Below are 17,575 nucleotides of genomic sequence, written 5' to 3'. Positions count from 1 at the left end.
GTATTTCCTGTTCTTATTGCTTTCTCTCCTGCGTTATTTCTTTCCCTTTGCTTTTCTCTCTTGAGGTTCTGCATCTTCGTAATTTTTTTTCTTTTTTTACATATCATCTTTCTTTCTCTCTGACCACCTTTATCTAATTTTGATCCCTTCATATCTCTTCTACATTTGTCTTGTATTTTATATCTAATTCTCTCTTCCTTTCCTATTTACCTTTCTCTTTTATTGTATCTCTTTCTTATTGTCGATTCCACTGCTTTTCTTTTATATTTTATCAGAAAAACTAAAAACTATTTTATCCTCCTTCCGTAATTTAGATTTTCCTTACTATTTTACCATTCTGCTGTATTTCATTTACATTACGATAATGTGTGGTGTTCATTGATTCATTTATATATTTATCTTCTGCATTTTATTTTCATTTTCATTTCACTCCAAACGAAATTATCTATTAGAATATATTTTATGCTTTCTCCATTTCCGTGTGGTTTAGTTTTCAAAGTTTGAACAGAGATAAGAAATATAAACGAAATATGCTTCAGTCAAGGGATTTGGTCATCCTTTCAGTATAAAAATTTAGCTTTTAGTTTTGCTGATGTCTAATGATTGAATTGTTATCTCCTATATTCATTAAATTGAAGGTTTGTCAAAAAAAAACTGTGGTTATCTTTACACATTTCTTAAGAAAGGTACAATTTACAATCTTTTTACACCCCTTTGCATAACTTAACCTTCTCTACTGGTTTTGGGTCTCATTGTGACTCAGAGCCACTTTCCTCTTGAACCGGGCATGGAACATCAATATGTTTGAATAATACCTTTGTTATTGTTTATGATTAATTTGGCGTTATGCCAGCACGGGCTCTTGCTCAAAGTGCAGCCCTTTGACCTTTCTCTGAGGATCATTCAGAATGACTCCCTTTCCAGCCACAACACCGAGAAAGTCATCTATTTCCTCCTGCTGGACCGTAAGCGGCGGAAACCTGCCTGCGAGGACGAGAACGAAATCATCCACCGGTATCGCTCCGAATCGGCCGACCCGCCCAGAAAGCGCGTGGACACCTGCGCCGTCAACGGCACCATGTCCCACTTCGAACGGCTCTCCGAGGGGTCGCCCATCACCCCGCGTCGAAACGCTACGCATCAGTACGTAGAGGTTGCCCTTTGGAAAGCAAAGGCTTACAGACTTCAATCTCTTGTTACTCGGAGACTTTCCTTCGTCAATCAGAAACTGGCAAACCTGTCTCCTGTTATTTGGAGATAAACAAAGAGCTCTAATTGGTGCATGGGAAATTAAGTTTACTCCTTATTCCCATAAAAGTTCCAATCACATTTAATAACTAATTTGAATGCCTGTTGTTTACTATCTCTCCAGTATTTCACCTATATATCACTGGATTGCGATGTAATTTAACACAAGAGTTTATCACACTCTTTGTATCCCCTTAAATTTCTCTCGTCAATTATGGTTTTAGAGTTTTTTTTACCATAAACTTTCACACTTATTAGTTTTTCCAGTCTAGTGTTCCTCTCCATCAGTGGTCAGTAAAACTTTCTAATCCCCCAGCGTTTCTCAGTGCTCTTTCAAATTTTCCTATTCCTTTATAGAATGACTAAGTACACTTCAAAATTTTATAATGTCTTTCAAAATATCCAAATTCCTTTTTAGAATATCCAAATTCCCTTGAAGATTTTTCAGTTCTTTTCAGTTTCCAACCATTCGGAATTTATTTTTCATCCTAGATTTTTCCCATGACTCGGAATTTCCAATTGTTCTCAAAATTCTATTGCCATCCAATCTTTCAGTTCCTGCCAAAATAACCTAGTACTCTTAGAAGCTCCCCAATTCCCTTAAAAATTCCCCAGTGCTCTCGAGAATTTGCCAGTTACTCTCAGAATTTCCCCAGTGCTCTTGATAATGCTCCATGTTACTGCAAAACTGCCCCAATGCTCTTGAAACTTTCAAGTTTCTCTCCAAAATTTTCCTGTGCTCTTGAAGATGTCCCCATTCCTCCAAAATGTCCTCGAACTCTTGCAAATGTCCCAATTCTCTTCAGAATTTCCCAGTGTTCTTGAAACTTTCCCTGCTCCCTTCAAAATGGCGAGGGATGGTAAAAGTGTTCTAATCCGACAGGTCGTCCCACACATTACCGTGCAGCCGCCGACGGTCGGGAAACAACAACAGCGGATCCCACTCGCCCCTTCACTCGAACAACGTCACTCCGACGGGGTCCCCGCTCTCCTCCCCCCGGACGACACGCCACCACTCCCATCATCACTACCACTCCCATCACACCAATAGCAGCAGTACTGGCAGCACTGGATCTGGCAACACCGGCAGCAGTAGCAACAGCCACCAGCAGTCCGGCAACGTCACGTCAGGCGACGAGGGCAGTCCGCCGTCAGCGCCTGGCTCGCCATACTCGGCGCCATATTGGAAATCCCGACTCAACACCATCAAGAACTCGTTCTTAGGTTCCCCGCGCTTCCACAGACGGAAATTGCAAGGTGGGGAGTTACATGCAGTTGAGGGACACAATCCATATTTATTGGTGCCTTTTAAAGGTTCTAAAACTTACGGTCTTCCAGTGTTACAAAGTTTTTGTATATATTATAGAAAATTAGATTTTATTTGGTTACGCATGCGTTGAACGAGTGAAAAACAAGCCAGTTCAGATTGTTATGCCATACTTAAATAAAATTATTTATTAATAATATATTATTTTTGTTTTGTTTCGACTCTGTAGTCCCAACAGATGAGGTCCACTTGACACCTGAATCATCCCCTGAACTGACCAAGAAATCCTGGTTTGGATCTTTAATGAGCACAGAACGCGATGAGACTTATACCATCCTGGTCAAGGATAAGGCTCTTGCCACTGTCAAGGCCGACCTCATTCATGCCTTCCTTTCAGTAAGTTTGTAAACTAGTAGCAATCGCCATACAAGAGTATGACATTTTCGTTTGTGTTTTAAGTTTTGATTTTGCAATATATTTCAGTATCATGAATTTTTGCCCTTATTGCTGAATCCCGAATGGTTTTCAGTTTTTACTGAGAATATATATGGCATTAAGTATCTTTTAACCAAACACAGCAACATCTTATCATTATTCCAATATAATTATCATGGTATCAATATTCTTTTTAACTATGCGATACTTTTCTTATTTTAGCTTGACAGAACTTTATAATTGCAGTAAATTACTTGTGATAAGTATTACCATTTGACACAGTATCTTGATAGATTTGTAATATATAGCGCGGGAGTACTTTAAATTAAATACTACCATTTTTACATCATATTTTTGACAGATATTTCTAATGGCATTAAGATACTTTTAATCAAGTAATAACATTTCTCATAAGATCGCATCAGATATGTGTTATGATCTCAGATCTTTGTGTAAAAATTCCTTCCAACTATGACAGCCTACTTCTAACCCTATGTCTGTGTCCATCTCCCTCCCCTCCCCTCCAACCCGACCCGCAGGTAGCAGAACTGAGTCACAGCGTGACCTCTCCGATGAGTTTCCGAGTGGAGTACAAGAGGGGCAGCACGGGACCCGCCATGTTCCAGAGACATGTGCGGTTCCAGGTGGACATCACGCCGGTGTGTCCTCCCAATGACCCCAATCCACTCTACGCCATTAACTTCATCCTCCTCTCTGGTATGATGGGTAAAGAGACACCGAAAGTATTTCTCGTAGTTTTCTACTTCACAGCTTATAAAAAGAATACTTTTTTAAAAATAAAAGAGTGTTTGGATAAGGTGAGCATGCACCTATCTTCGGGTGTCAACATTGCACTCTTTTTTGACGCTCCTGTCGACAACTGCCTGTTTTAGAAATGGGCTTCTGTCTGATATGTTAGAAGACTTTGCCCGTTTCTTTCCTCGGTCATTGGCTCAGGAAAAATGGTTCTGTTTGCTGATGTATCGCGGCCCCTTTTTATACCCCTTTGGACTGTCGACAGGGAAAAAAGGGGGTTGTTGACATTTGAGCAGGTGCGCTGGTTCTACTTGTATCCCCTTGAATTTCCTTTTGTTAAATAAGTACTGAATTGCAGTTCATATGATTTTTGTATAAAGTTCATTTTGATTAGAACTTACCTTTCTATCAGTGTTGGCAAGATTTTCCTACAGTGAAGATCTTCCAAACTTAGATGTCCCTTATCCATGGGTTAAACATATTTGCTGACTGTGCTTGGGAATTATACGAGAAATATAAAAGGTGTCCTCTGTTTCTAATGACAGTATTTTCTTTTGTTTACTTCACTCCTGATTATATCTCTAGAGATAGTATTGTAGAGAAAGAGTAGAGCAATTCCTTCTTGAAGAAATTAAAGCATAGTATTGCTTGTGCATACACTGACCTGGATAGAGTCATAGGCAATTAGCTCACTGGAATGACTCATTGCACAAAGTTTTGTGAGAGATACTGTGTCGCATTTGACTGAAATTTGTTTCTGCATCAGATACAAGAATCCTTCAGTGGCCTCTCATCTGGCATCCTCCATGGGGAGAGTTGTCCTCAGGTACCTTCTTTTCATGAAAAATAATGAACATTTCTTGGTTCATGAGAACTTACGAACTTGTCTTTGTTCAGAGTGAATAAGGAGGAGTTCTTGTTCATGAAAAATAAGGAACGTTACTTGGTTCTGAATGAAGGTCAGCCTTTGCTTTGAAGTCTTACTTATCAAAATTACTGAAAAACTCCCCTGATTTAATGACAAATACCATTGGCGTTTGTAAATGGGGCGGCTTTAAAAGGGCATCTTTGAAAATGCAATATAAAGTGAGCTGGAGGAAAAGTAAAAGATGGGATGATTCATATTTTGCTTCTCTATTTTCAACGTCTTGCGCTCTTGCCTAGTTATATTTGCTAATTAATTACTAATGATGCAAACTTTGCTTACATTTTGCTTATGAAGTGCGTAAATCATGTAGGGTATCCTTTTATTAGAAGTATTATAGCTTTTAATCTGTATTGTGTATTGATCACGATACTGACATCAGTGATATTTAGGAGGAAATAATGTCATGATTTGTGAAGCAAATTACTTATAATTTGTTTGATAGATGGGTTTCAGTTACAATAATAACAATAAATTGTTGAATAGGAAGGTAGTGTAAGGTTTGATCTGTTAATCTGAATGAACATACAGTATGTGGCTAGTCATGAGCAGTAGGTACACTCACCAAACATTACTGACACCATCACCTCTTGTGAGTTTGGAATCCTGAACCAAAGCCAACAAATTTCTGTTTCTTGTCACAATTTTCGCGCCTTGGGTCATGATAATGAGATCTTTTCTGGTTTGTGAGCAAGATGTGGTGAGAATGTATACTCTTTTATGGTGAAAGGTTCAGTATGTCGTCATGATAAGGTTCTCGTGGTAAATGGCGCAAAGATACTGATACAGTACTTAGGTTTTCGGCACGTTGGGAAAACATTCGTCGTATGTTAATGTACTTCCAATTATGGCAGTGTTGGGTTGCATAAGTATAGAGTCCCTTTATAATAAAGAACTAAATTCACTGAGAACGATTAGAACAGATGACTGAAATGTCTTTAAGAAATGTAAGGAGGATTTGTAAAGTTATTTCGTTTCGTTTTGTCTTATGATTTTTGCTAGTCTCATTCTAAGGCAGTTTCCTTTAGAACACTGGAAATATAGTCGAAACCCGTCTCGATCTTGAAATGATCTTGTGGAATTGTTTGTTATTCAGGTTTGCTTTTTGGAAGTAGGGCACTTAGCATAGTGTTTCAGGTGTACGCACATTCTAAGAATAAGCGGAATCATACATGCATACATACGTGCATACATGCAGCTCCCTTGTGTTGTCACCATATTTTTGACAAATCTATTAAACTTCCTGGTTCAAGAATCTTAGTACTTGTACGTTACATACTTGTTGCTAGTACTTTATCTTTTATTTTCTTGTGAGAGGTTGTTGGAAGGTATTTTTAATACATTTTCCAGGCTTCCTTCGTGCTTTAGGTTCTATGGATCCAGATAAGCAGGAAATGTAATTTTTTTTTATGAAACTGTAACATTCTACAAATAATCCTCGTAAATTTGAGAGAAAAAGGGTTTATTGCATTCTCAACAGGGCAGGTGAATTAGCTTTAGCTTTTGTGATAGTTTTTAATTATTAAACATTTTTATTGGGTAACTACGTAAATTTCGGATAGAAGGGTGGCTGAAATTTCAGAATAAACGCTGATATGTGTTTTCCATATTTTTTTTTCCAAATATCTCGTTTTTATACTACTTATTTAACTTTTTGTAACACCAGTTTATATTACTGTCAAAGCAGTAGTGTATCAGTAACTTTCAAAATTTCATCTCTTAAGAGCAGTGATGTCCAAAGGATTTTTCTTTCTTTCTTTCCTTGACTTTTTCTAATCAAATAATCCATTCGTATTTTTAAGAGTTAGATATTCATATCTGAAAAGAAATAGAGAAGCCTATGTATTTTAGTTCTGACGATACTGAAATTTGTAACCTTATACTTTAGATAAAAATCGGAAAACGGCCCAACCAGTTCTGTTATAATGAAAGCTGTATCCTGTATACAGTCAGTAGGCAGATTACTCAAGCGATATGCTAATGTAGACATTGATTTATGCGAAATTTTTACCTTAACTTTCTTACCAAGTCGGTATAAGGAACTGTCGATCACTGAATACTCTGTAATTGCATAAAACATATTATTTCCTCTGTAAGTAGCATATCTGTTACTAATTAATTGACTAGGAACTGTCATGTCAAATTCGTCAGGTTCAAACCCATATTTTCCAAATACACAATAAAAATTGAGTACTGTATAATATCAGGAGGTTTAGGTATATAGTAATATATAATAGATGCTGAGATAGTTTCCAGTCATGAAATCCAACATTAATGAGCAGGTTACTAACAGTTGGTAATCTTACAAAAGGGACAATCATGAAGAAAAGTCAGTGCTGAAAGGTGTTATATATCTCAAGCTAGCTTCTAGGTACACGAGAAAATGGGTATACTTCTATACTTTTGCCCCTCAGACTGGCAAATGGATTACGTACTTTCATTTTGAATTGACAAATTATTTTTGCCAATTACTGACTTTTAGTGGCGTGGCTTGCATCTCTACTTGTGTATAGGAGACTTAGTAGTGTAGGATTACATGACGTCATTGGATAAATCCCATGATTTTGGCATTCATTAAGGTAGAAAACATAGGACACAATTTGTACTTGGCACTGCTATAGCCAAGGCCAACGAACCTGGAAGCTCCATTCTTGTGGCCTGACAATCTACTGGTGAGAAATCAGATGCATTGTTGACCCTTAGGTTTGCAGTCTACAATAATGTTACCTCCAGACTCGTTTGCCCTGAAAATACACGTAGTTCTCTTTTATTTAAAAACAAATTAGAAGGTAATAACCATAGTAAAGTTTTTGTAGCATTGAAGCCATGCATTCAATCCTTGGCGGAGCAGCCATACTCCTGATGTGAAGTCATTTCAGATCTTTCGTTTCGAGATGATTACACTTGAGCTAGTGCAAAATACATGATTCGCTAACCCTAATTATGCAATGTGAAAGCATTAACAGAATTATTTTTGTGATATTAAGGTTATTTTATACTTTAGTTAGCCTTGACATTTTAGTCAGAACTTGTGGATGACAAGTAAGCATATGAGTCAGAATTAAATAGTTGCAAAGCTCGAATTGGAAAGTTCGTTGTCAGTTAGACTGCCCCCTAGATTGGAATGGCGTAGGAACTTTTTGGCATTATACCTTGACTTGTCCTCGTTTTATCCTTCATTTTTGAGTTGGATTTATTTTTTTCAGAAGCATGTACTTGCTCGCCACAGAATTGATTTAGTAACTGAGCTTTTCTTATCGATACTGTAGCTCAACCCGATTCCATTTTGGGACTCATACTCAAGGAAGTGGGTTGGACATTTTGTTAGGTCAACATGCATTACTTTCGAGCACTTAAAGAAAACGAATAAACAAGTATTTAATTTTTTTACCGTAGAGAGAACAAGGGTTAATCGCCATATACCAATTATATTCAGCTTTTGGAAACACTGTAAATTTAGATGGCGTTAGAGCGCTCCTTTTTTTTATGTAATAATGATTCTAATAACTGGTACCATATTCAAAGGGCACCTCATGTATTGAGTTTGACTTTGAATCTTGAAAGTTGAATTATTATACGGAAAAATTTCAGTAACTTGAAATTGGATCGTGAACGTTGAAATTTGCATTGAAACATCTTTTATAGTAAATTTTGAGAAAAACTCAAAATTCAGAAAATAAAAGAGATTTCTCAGGAAATATATTCTGAATTCTTGTAGAGGGACTTTCAGTAATTCATTGATATGAACTGCAATAAATGTTCAATATTTTGTTTTGCCTTTTGAACATTTTCTTGCGTGTTGTGCGTAATTTAATGCGAATGTGGATGTTTAGTTTGTTTATAAATATTATATATGTGATTGTACAATTATGATTATTTTCCTCCTCTGATTTTTTTGGGACTCGGAATAACATTTTGGATACTTTAGTTCCTACGTTTTTACTTAGGAAGTTTCAGGAAGAAGAAGAAGAAGAGAGCTTCCTGCAGCATAGTAGATATATACATATATTTGAGTTGGTCTCGACTTGTGTACAGTACCAGTTATTTTTCATATTCATTTATTTCTCGTATCTTTAATCCTTCACATCAAAATGGAACTCGTTTTGTGGATGTTTGCAGCATGATGAATTGTCTGATTTTCGTTTGATTTTTGCCCATCTTCCTTGCCCTCATCCTGTATATAAAACAGATCACATGGAGTTTCATTTCGTTTGATTGAATAACCAGGTAGTTTTGGCACCCTTTGTAGAGAAGTGCATGACAGTAAGAGCAGAGAAGCCGCAACTGCTTTTGCGCCTGAAACCAGCCTTGTCTGAGAACTGGAGAATGACTTTTGAAGAGTCCTACTTAATTTTTCCTAACCAGCAGACATCCTTTAGACATCTCCGATTGCGTGCATGAGATCTAAACCGTCCCAGTCGAGGGAGGCGCTCTGATTTCTAATCGATGCTATTTTCAGGTAACATCCGGCGTTTTAGAAGAATATGTGAACACATCCAGTCTCAGGTGTGCAGTCGGCGCCCTCCGGCTTCGCCAAGGGTCGGGCGGAAGTTCACCACGGAGCTTTCGGAGTCGTCCTCCTGCGGCTCCGACACTTCGGAGAGATTGTCGCCCTTCCCGCCCGGGAAACAGGTAAAGTGACGTCAGGGGGAAGAGCAAGAAGAAGGAGAGGGATGGAGCTGTTTCTTGTTCACAGGGACTGTATGTAAAAACTGAATATATCGCCCTGATTACCGGAAGTTTTGAAATGACAGGGATGTACTAAAGTGTTGTATATGTGCGTACGTATTTTTACATATGAATACACATGCAAGTATGTGTAACACACGTTAACATACGTATATGCATACATTTAGTGTATAATTTGATCAGGATTGACGGAGAAAAGGATGGCATTCGGTTAAGCAATGGCCCTAATATGCTCCCTGTGATGTAGGAGGACTCAGTGATGTAAGCCTCTTTCTTGAACCCAATAATGAGCAGATCTGTCTCAAAGGCCCTAAAGCGTCACCAGCAATCGAATAAAATAGCATTTGCTTGATTCTAGTAGTTACGTGTGAATGCCTCCCCTTTGAAAAGAAGAAATAATTGTACATGTTCATGAGCACTATACTTTTGTCATGCGATTCTTATTTTTTTTACTTTTGGTGCAATTAATGAACCTTGCGTTGACTATTGTAGTACTATATTTGATTATTGAATGGTGATAGGTCTTCCCATTATCTTATCTGTTCAGCAGCTCTTTATCACGGCCATTATCTGTTTACATCACTTCTGACTGGTAGTCTTGCTTAATTTTATGTTAATGTCATATTTATATAGTAGGGTAGTTTGCTCTTTGCATCCTTGCTAATAATCTCTTGGCTGCTCAGAATCAGGAATTATATCCACTTGTTTACTACTCCAGTAGTGAAGCACCTCGTTATCTATATATTCAACTCTGTCTCTCTGTCTTTGTCTGTTCAAGATAATCAGAACGCAGTTAGGACGGTGGGTGATTAATCATTTTGCCTCCTCATGTCTGTGGAATCCGAACTATATAACAATGAGTCGGAATTCACCGGAATGCAATGCTAAAAAATTATTCCAATGCTTATTATTGTTTATTTATGTTAATTAGCTCACTCGCTGTATGACGTAAATACTTTACACTTCAGTATTTTGTAGAAAACGAAAAATAAGTTGCTGATATAAATGTGAAAAAATCTCATTGTAGGCTATGGATGGTAGCCATTAACTACTGCTCTGACTTCTTGTTCTTGATACTATTATAAATGAAAATAAGTATTGATGCACAATTAGGCAGCAACATAGAAGATAAATTGATGACAATATAATATGGTAACCTTTCTTATACAAATATTTCGTGATTAACGTCATGGTATGAAGATTATCTGATATAATGTTCCTTGTTAGGAAACTTCATTTATGAGATGAATCTAAAGAACTGCAGATTTTGTTTTCCGTGACATGACAATTAAAAATACAGTCAGTACTTCCCTTACCGTTCACCTCATTTCAGCAAAAGAGGCAGGAGAGGTTAGAGAAGCTGCCAGATATTTCCATTTTGTTGAATTCTGTAGCCATACCATGTTGATGGTCCTGTTATTTTGATCACATGTCGAAGCTGTAGTCTTCGCTCATTCCAGTTTTTAACAAATCCTCTGCAGGGAGAGAGTGACGTCGAGAGCGACGTGTCGCAGTCTGAGGGCAAGAGTTTGTCTGGAGGACGGAGCGGCAACGACTCCGCAACCCCGAACGTGTCCAACGGCCGCAGCTCCTCCGACCCGGAGACGCAGCAGCTGGCGTCCTCCGAGGCTGGCACGTAGTGTAGGGCGTGAAGGGCCTCCACTGGTAGCATTGCGATGCCGTGTGCACAGCCGCCCCCTACTGCCTCTCCCCTTCCTGCCAGCCGGCCCATGTGATCAGGCCCAGCGTTCCGTCGAAGAATAAACATTTGCTCATCCAGAAAGAATACAGTTAGGGATGCATAATGCTAAGGCAAAATACTGACTGAATTAGGATTTGCCGGTGATCAGGTTAGCTGAATCGAACGTAAGACAAACATGATTTCAAAAGAGAAAAGTTGTAACATTTGTCCTACTTCTGTTTGGTGAGGGGTTTTCATTGGAGTTATTTGTCTTCAGTCCTCATGAATGAAAGGAGCTAGACAGTGATCATTGGAAGTGGCTATGTCGGTGTGGAGTTTGAAAGTGAACTGTTTCGTTTTCTTTTTTATGTGCTGAAGAAAGTGGACAAAAATACTGTTAAAAAAAGTTTCGTGTTCTTTTTTAAACTAATTATTTATAGGGTTACTGTTCTCTTGTCTCACTGGAGAAGAATGGCTGTCATCTCAGGTTTTTTTTTATTATTTGTAATCAGAAAACAAAAATTTAAGGTCATCATTTGCAAAAGAGGTCACATTCATTGTTGTTGGACCCCTTTTTCAACCTTGTAATGATTGGCAATGTAATTTTTTTTTCTAAAAAGAAAACGTCCTTTGAGTGTTGTTCACTGGTGACAGGATTGAGATGAGAAGGGGTCTGTGTTACACGTAACCGAAGGAAGAGAAATCGAATTCCTCCTTGTTCTGTGTACCTGGCAACTTGGTGAAGGGTAAAAACGAATAAAAAAATTGAAAAAAAAGACGAGGAAAAGAAACAATATACCTATGGAAATGGTGAAGGTCCTTTGAAGACTTTTGCTGAAACTGTGCACGACCGTCTTAATGAAACGCATCTCAATTGTTGTCATTACTTGCATAACCTTATATTTAGTGAAGAAAACACGGTTGCATTGTTATGTAGTTTTGAGTAAGACCCACCACTGATCTGTGTGAAAAAGCGTATAAATCTCAAGACAATATTCTGAAAGAGAGAAAATGAATGCATGATTAGAGCTCTTGGATACTTAGGCCCCCCCCCCCCCCCCCCCCCCCCTCCACCCAGCTGTCCACTATCAAGTAAAAAAAATAAAAAGCAGAAAAAAAGGATTTGTAACCTGTTGTTAAATGATAGATCACCTGCATTTTTAATAATGTTATTTTTTCAATTTACTCAGATTCATTGTCGTCATTAAAAGGATCATTCCACTTATTCAACCATTAAACCCTAAAGTAAGTAAGTGTAAGAAGAAACTCTTGAGGAAGAAGAATGTTGACGCTGATGCATCTTTATGCAATAGATTAAACTAATTCTCTATAGTGGTGATGAACAAGATGGCAAGAGACTCTTTCGAAAACCAAAAAATAAAAATAAAAAAAGTGTGCCAAAGACAATGGGAAATTTTTGCATTGTGGACATCCTGTTACTCGTAGCTTCCTGAATCCACCACCAAGTGACACTAAATATACCTGGCTCTTTTTTTTTTTTCAACCTCACGCCTCTGCGGCAGGAGGGCCACTCAAGCTGCTGACATCGGTGTGGCTGCTTTAGCTGCGATCTTCCTCGAGATTTTGACCCGTGAAGGATTCAAGGAAAAGAATAAAAGACACAACAAACACATAGATGATGCGCAGTGCTGAAAGTGCATCGTTTTGGCGAAGCTTTGGCGACCCTCCAGGTCGCCTCTGTAGCAATAACATAACTTCGGAGAAGAAGAAGAAATAACAAAGAAGCAAATACACCTGTCTCTGCTTAGAGGTCGTATTAGAAACTTGGAAATTAGACTTCTATACTTTCCAACGCGCCGTTGCTTCTTATTTTGTGCCGAACCTCTGCATCAGAATTTTTAAAAAGTAAAAAAAAATATATATATATATATATATATATCATATATATCATAAGAATTCCACCGCGCACCGTAGCCTCATTCCGCAGCAAAGACCCTGAATGGCTGTCTCATAGGGATATTTTAGGAAAACACCATTTTTTTTTATAAAATTTCCAAAATTTACGACTCTGCTTGTTGATTTATATGTTTGTCATTATATGCCTCACCTCATTTTTGTTTTTGCTTTAGATGAATTTGAAAGTGAGGGTGAACACTAGAAGTAGGTAAAAGGCTAAATGGTGTTTGAATTCATGCATTTGAGTGTTACTGAAGAAATGTTGCCGTTGTGTAGAATCCAATCAAAACGTGGCGGTTCATACCAGCTCTGTTTCTTTCAGATATGCTTGGCACAGTGTCTACGAGAATCCACGTTGCATTACCTCAATCTTCTTTAAATTTTGACCGGATGGATAGCCACAGACACTGGGGAGATGCGGGAGAATTTTCGAGCTTAAAAATTGGGTCAAGGAAGGGTTCACGTCCTCCAGAACTTCTGGCTCGTTTCCACATCTTCTTTAGAATTCAAAATAATAAAACAAAAACGCGATGAAACCCGTATTGGTAGGAGTTTTCAATGATTCGTCTGTCATAACTGTCAGGTGTCACCCCAGTATGTGGTTATCCTCTCTTGTAATCGTACAATTAGTGATTTAACGGCTTGTACTGAGCTTGTCATGAGTGGGTGGGAGGGAGAGAGAAAGACAGGAAGGAATAAGGAATGCCGAAGACAGTAAGTGAATCAAGTCTTGCCAACGGTGCCCTAAGATACATACCTCAAATGTGGCATAGACCAAAGAACCAGGGCTTAATGTTCTTAAACAATTCAAGGCACATGCACGCATCTGCATCCATGCACAAAACACATCAACAGTTAAAAATATGTCATTTCCCAGAGGCATATCACATATACACGCACCACTGACTACCATTTGCAGTGCAACGGGAAATTTCCCCCTCAGACAAGCGACGAAATACCCCCGAGAGACCACGACACGCGCCCAATTTGCGTCGAATTGTCAGGGACAATGCAGTATGATGCAGCCAGTTCCGGAATACCTAGGGAAAAGGAGATACAGAATGGTTAACTGTAAGCGCTTCTGAAGGACGGGCCAGGAACAGTGTGATATAATACAGAAACTTGCCAGAGGGTTGGATCAGCTAAGCTCGGCTGCATCCCGTGTATCCGCGCTCCGTTACGCTGCCTAAGATAAACACACATACATTGCGCACTTTTTACAACGGTTTACCTTTCGAAAGGAAGATATATATAAAAAAAAAGGATCAATAAAAACCAGTTCCCCACAACAGTATATTCCGCTGCTTCCCGCGCAAGATTCAATTGCAGGTCTTGTAATAATAATATTGATAAAAAAAAAAGTAAATCTCATCGCCATCATTATACTTTCATTATTTCAGATGGAATTTAGAAACTATCTTTTTTTTTCTCATTCTTTCTGTTAGGCTTTTTCAGAACCCCACCCCCAGTGTTTAATGAGAAAATTTATGATAGCTTTAAAGATTTCTAGGAGCAGCATATACATATATAAATATATAAATATATATACTTTGACTTGAATATTATTGGTAGTGGAGTCCCTTTTTATACAGCCTGTTTTGTACAAGTCTTTCTTCTTCTGCCAAGGACTCTTCGTCACAGCTGGTCGTTGCCTCTCACCGGTTGCACAGCTGGTTAAACATATGATGGGTATGTTCAAAGAAGTTCAAATTAAGTAAGTCTCTTGTTAGTAAGTGACTCGAAAGTTAATTTGACGGCTTCTTTATTTTCAAGTCAAGAGAAAAAGTGTCCTCCGAAAGTATTCCATATGAGTTGCATTGTTTGAGAATTACTTTTTTGAACACTCCCAGTTACCTACAAAGTTTGGCGATTCTCACAGGCCTTTTGGTAAAAGAAAAGCCTTCTCTGCAAAATGCAATTTGAAAACCAAATGAAAAGTCTTCACAGTCTTTGATGGATCGAGAGCTTATTTTGGAATAAGGAACGACAGTTGTTTCTGAAACGAGAAAGTGATGCATCCCCCTTGCAATCTTGCCCGTTAATCCGAAGTAAATACATTTATCGAGTGTGTTTTTGAATACTCGAAGCCTTGGCTGTACATTTGCCTGAGATCATTTCGTTCGCTGCAATTCGATTTTTTCCCATTTTGTATTACTCGCAGTAAATAGTAGTTAATGAAATCACTTTGCGGTTGAGACTTGGGTTGACTGGTGATACAAAGAGGAGAGATGCATCATGGTACAAACGGATAAGCCTAGACGCCTGAAATTTAGTCCCTTGCGGCGTCTGGGAGCAACCCTTTGTTTTTTTTTACAAGACCCTAAGATAGTGACAGTCTCGGCTGTGTCATCAAAAAGATTATGAAATTATCAAAAGTTATTTCAATATCAAGTGACCGTTTACGATAAGATTTGTTTACATTGATCCATCTCTTGTGTGTACCCACGAATCTTGTGCCTGCGGTCATTCGATTCGGTGTACCTTTCCATGTATTTTTTAAACTGTTAAAACATGATATTTTTTGAGCTGTGATCTTATATATTATGGAATAGCTGTGAATATGAGACAGTGTGATGGTAAATGAAGGATTCTCTTCATGAATACAGCTGGCTGAAGGCTGCCTACTGTAATCCAGTCATTTACTAAAGCCTTTTCTTTCCTTCCGAATAACATTGTCACTAAATAGAACAAATGGACACTTGTATAGTTTCTGTTAGATCTTTCCAAGGCGAGTGAACGCAGCCAGGCTATAGCCTATCTCTCGGTAGAGCGGCGATGAGACCACCCAACTCCGACCTCGGGCGAAGTCTTTGTTTTTTCTATACACAACACCTTCAGGTAAGCCTTATTGAAGGACGCGCCCTAGTTCGGAAGGAGCTGTTCTCGTCGCTCATGGAAACTCTTGAGAATGTCTTTTTGAAAATGCATCTTGTAGCCATTCTTGCAGGGAGTGAGAGTCGCTAAGTTATAGCGTCCAATTCAGTCTATTGCTCTCAAGGTTTTAATCCTGACAAGGTGTGTGTGTGTAAGTTTTGTAAATATTACTTTGTAAGAAATATGCTTGTTAAGTCTGTATTATACTCATATAAAGACCAGTATCTAGGACATATCAGTCTTGTCTTTTTCCCCTCCTAGTTCTTTAAATATTGTTATTATCTAAGCCTTATATGGGCTATATGTCAGGGCATGAACAATGATACACTACTTAAGTAACTGCCGTTGTGCTTAAAAATTGACGGTAAATCAAGATTATTTTGTCAAATCTGGCAAAAAAAAATAAGTTACCATATGAAGACTATTTTCACATTCTCTACAGTTTTTCTGTCATGAAATTCTTTAAAAATTTGCTCATCAAACGATGCTGCATTATGCCTCAGTGCAGAGTTAAGCCCTTCCTGTCCCAGTGCTTTTTTGATCCGCTAAATAAAACGAAAAGAAAAGATAATCACAGAATTAAACGGAACATGAACCTGCAGTACCCAGCACGAAACTCAGTCATAAGCTTTGTATAGGTAACAAAGGTTTGGGAGACGTGTCTGTGGTACCAAATACATTTGCCACTAAAGTTTAGTATCCTAGAGTTCTTTTTGTGTGAATACACCACGGGGATGGAAATTCAAATACCCACATGAAAATCAGATCAGATGAAAGTAGAGAACAAGTTATGGCCTAACTCTTATTGAAGCAATTGGCCCTCCTGTAAAAAGGAAGTTTATGCAAATCAGGAAAAAGTGCTGGAAAGTTGTTCTAACAGCTGTTTCGATGTAGAGACAAAAAGATTGGACTAAAAGTATCACTCATCCTGTTAATGGTATATACATGAGGTATTGTTGTCTTCGTCTTCCGAAGCATTTTTTGTTTTTTTACTAACCCTATTCATAAAATTACGTAAAAACAAAGAGTTAGATTTATTCATTATCAAAATGTTGCCTACGTCCAGTCCTCTCTGCAATAAAATCTTATTGCCTCTGTGTTACTAAGTGATCTTTGTTTTATGAGTTGCTAGCTCCAAGGATATTATCATTCATATAATCTAACAAATTATTAGTTAACAGAATGCAAACAAGAAATGTTTCACATTTCATTTACAGATGTAAAAAGGAACATTGGAACACTAGAGATGTACTCCAAAGATGACCTGGATGGTATGAGAGTCGCTCCTGATTCCAAAAGTGGAAGAGAGGGATGTGAGCACAAATTCATTTAAGTCACCCACGCTGTTGGTATCACGAACTTCACCGTGAACACTAGTGGGTCATTTACGGGCTGCTCTATGAGCAAGAGCCCGTGCTGGCATAAGGTCAGCTTAATCTAAAACAACAAACAGTGGGTCAACAGTGGGTCAACAGTGGGTCAACAGAGGGGCTCCACTAGTCCGTCGAAAATCCTCCAGGATGCTGGGAGTTTCGGTTACGTTCGATTGAACTCTGCCAACTTCGCTCTTGTTACTTACGGCGGGCAAGAACTCGAGGGGAAAAAAAAGTTAAGTATATCTTAGTTTTACCAGACCACTGAGCTGGTTAACAGCTCTCCTAGGGCTGGCCCGAAGGTTTAGATATTTTTACATGGCTTGGAACCAATTGGTCACCTAGCAACGGGAACTACAGCTTATTGTGGGATCGGAACCACATTATATCGAGAAATTAATTTCTATCAC

General features: G+C 38.3%; 1 protein-coding gene across 3 annotated transcripts in view; it reads left to right on the top strand.

The window, feature by feature from the left end:
* LOC135206462 (serine/threonine-protein kinase BRSK2-like) overlaps positions 1-16,027 on the top strand; it is a 633,157-nt gene extending 617,130 nt beyond the window's left edge. For 2 of the 3 annotated variants that reach the window (XM_064237853.1, XM_064237841.1), the window contains 6 exons: positions 925-1,143; positions 2,132-2,505; positions 2,745-2,911; positions 3,490-3,676; positions 9,091-9,263; positions 10,802-16,027. In XM_064237853.1, the coding sequence (XP_064093923.1) occupies positions 925-1,143; positions 2,132-2,505; positions 2,745-2,911; positions 3,490-3,676; positions 9,091-9,263; positions 10,802-10,960 (1,279 nt within the window). In that variant the 3' untranslated portion in view covers positions 10,961-16,027. The remainder of the gene's footprint in view (positions 1-924; positions 1,144-2,131; positions 2,506-2,744; positions 2,912-3,489; positions 3,677-9,090; positions 9,264-10,801) is intronic. The other variant, XM_064237847.1, reaches the window with a different exon arrangement.
* The last annotated feature ends 1,548 nt before the right edge of the window (positions 16,028-17,575 follow it).

Source organism: Macrobrachium nipponense, chromosome 11 (genome assembly GCF_015104395.2).
Source record: "Macrobrachium nipponense isolate FS-2020 chromosome 11, ASM1510439v2, whole genome shotgun sequence".
In the NCBI taxonomy this organism is placed as follows: Eukaryota; Metazoa; Arthropoda; class Malacostraca; order Decapoda; family Palaemonidae; genus Macrobrachium; species Macrobrachium nipponense.
The sequence above is the reverse complement of the archived record's forward strand: the minus strand, read 5'-3'. Positions and strand labels throughout refer to the sequence as shown.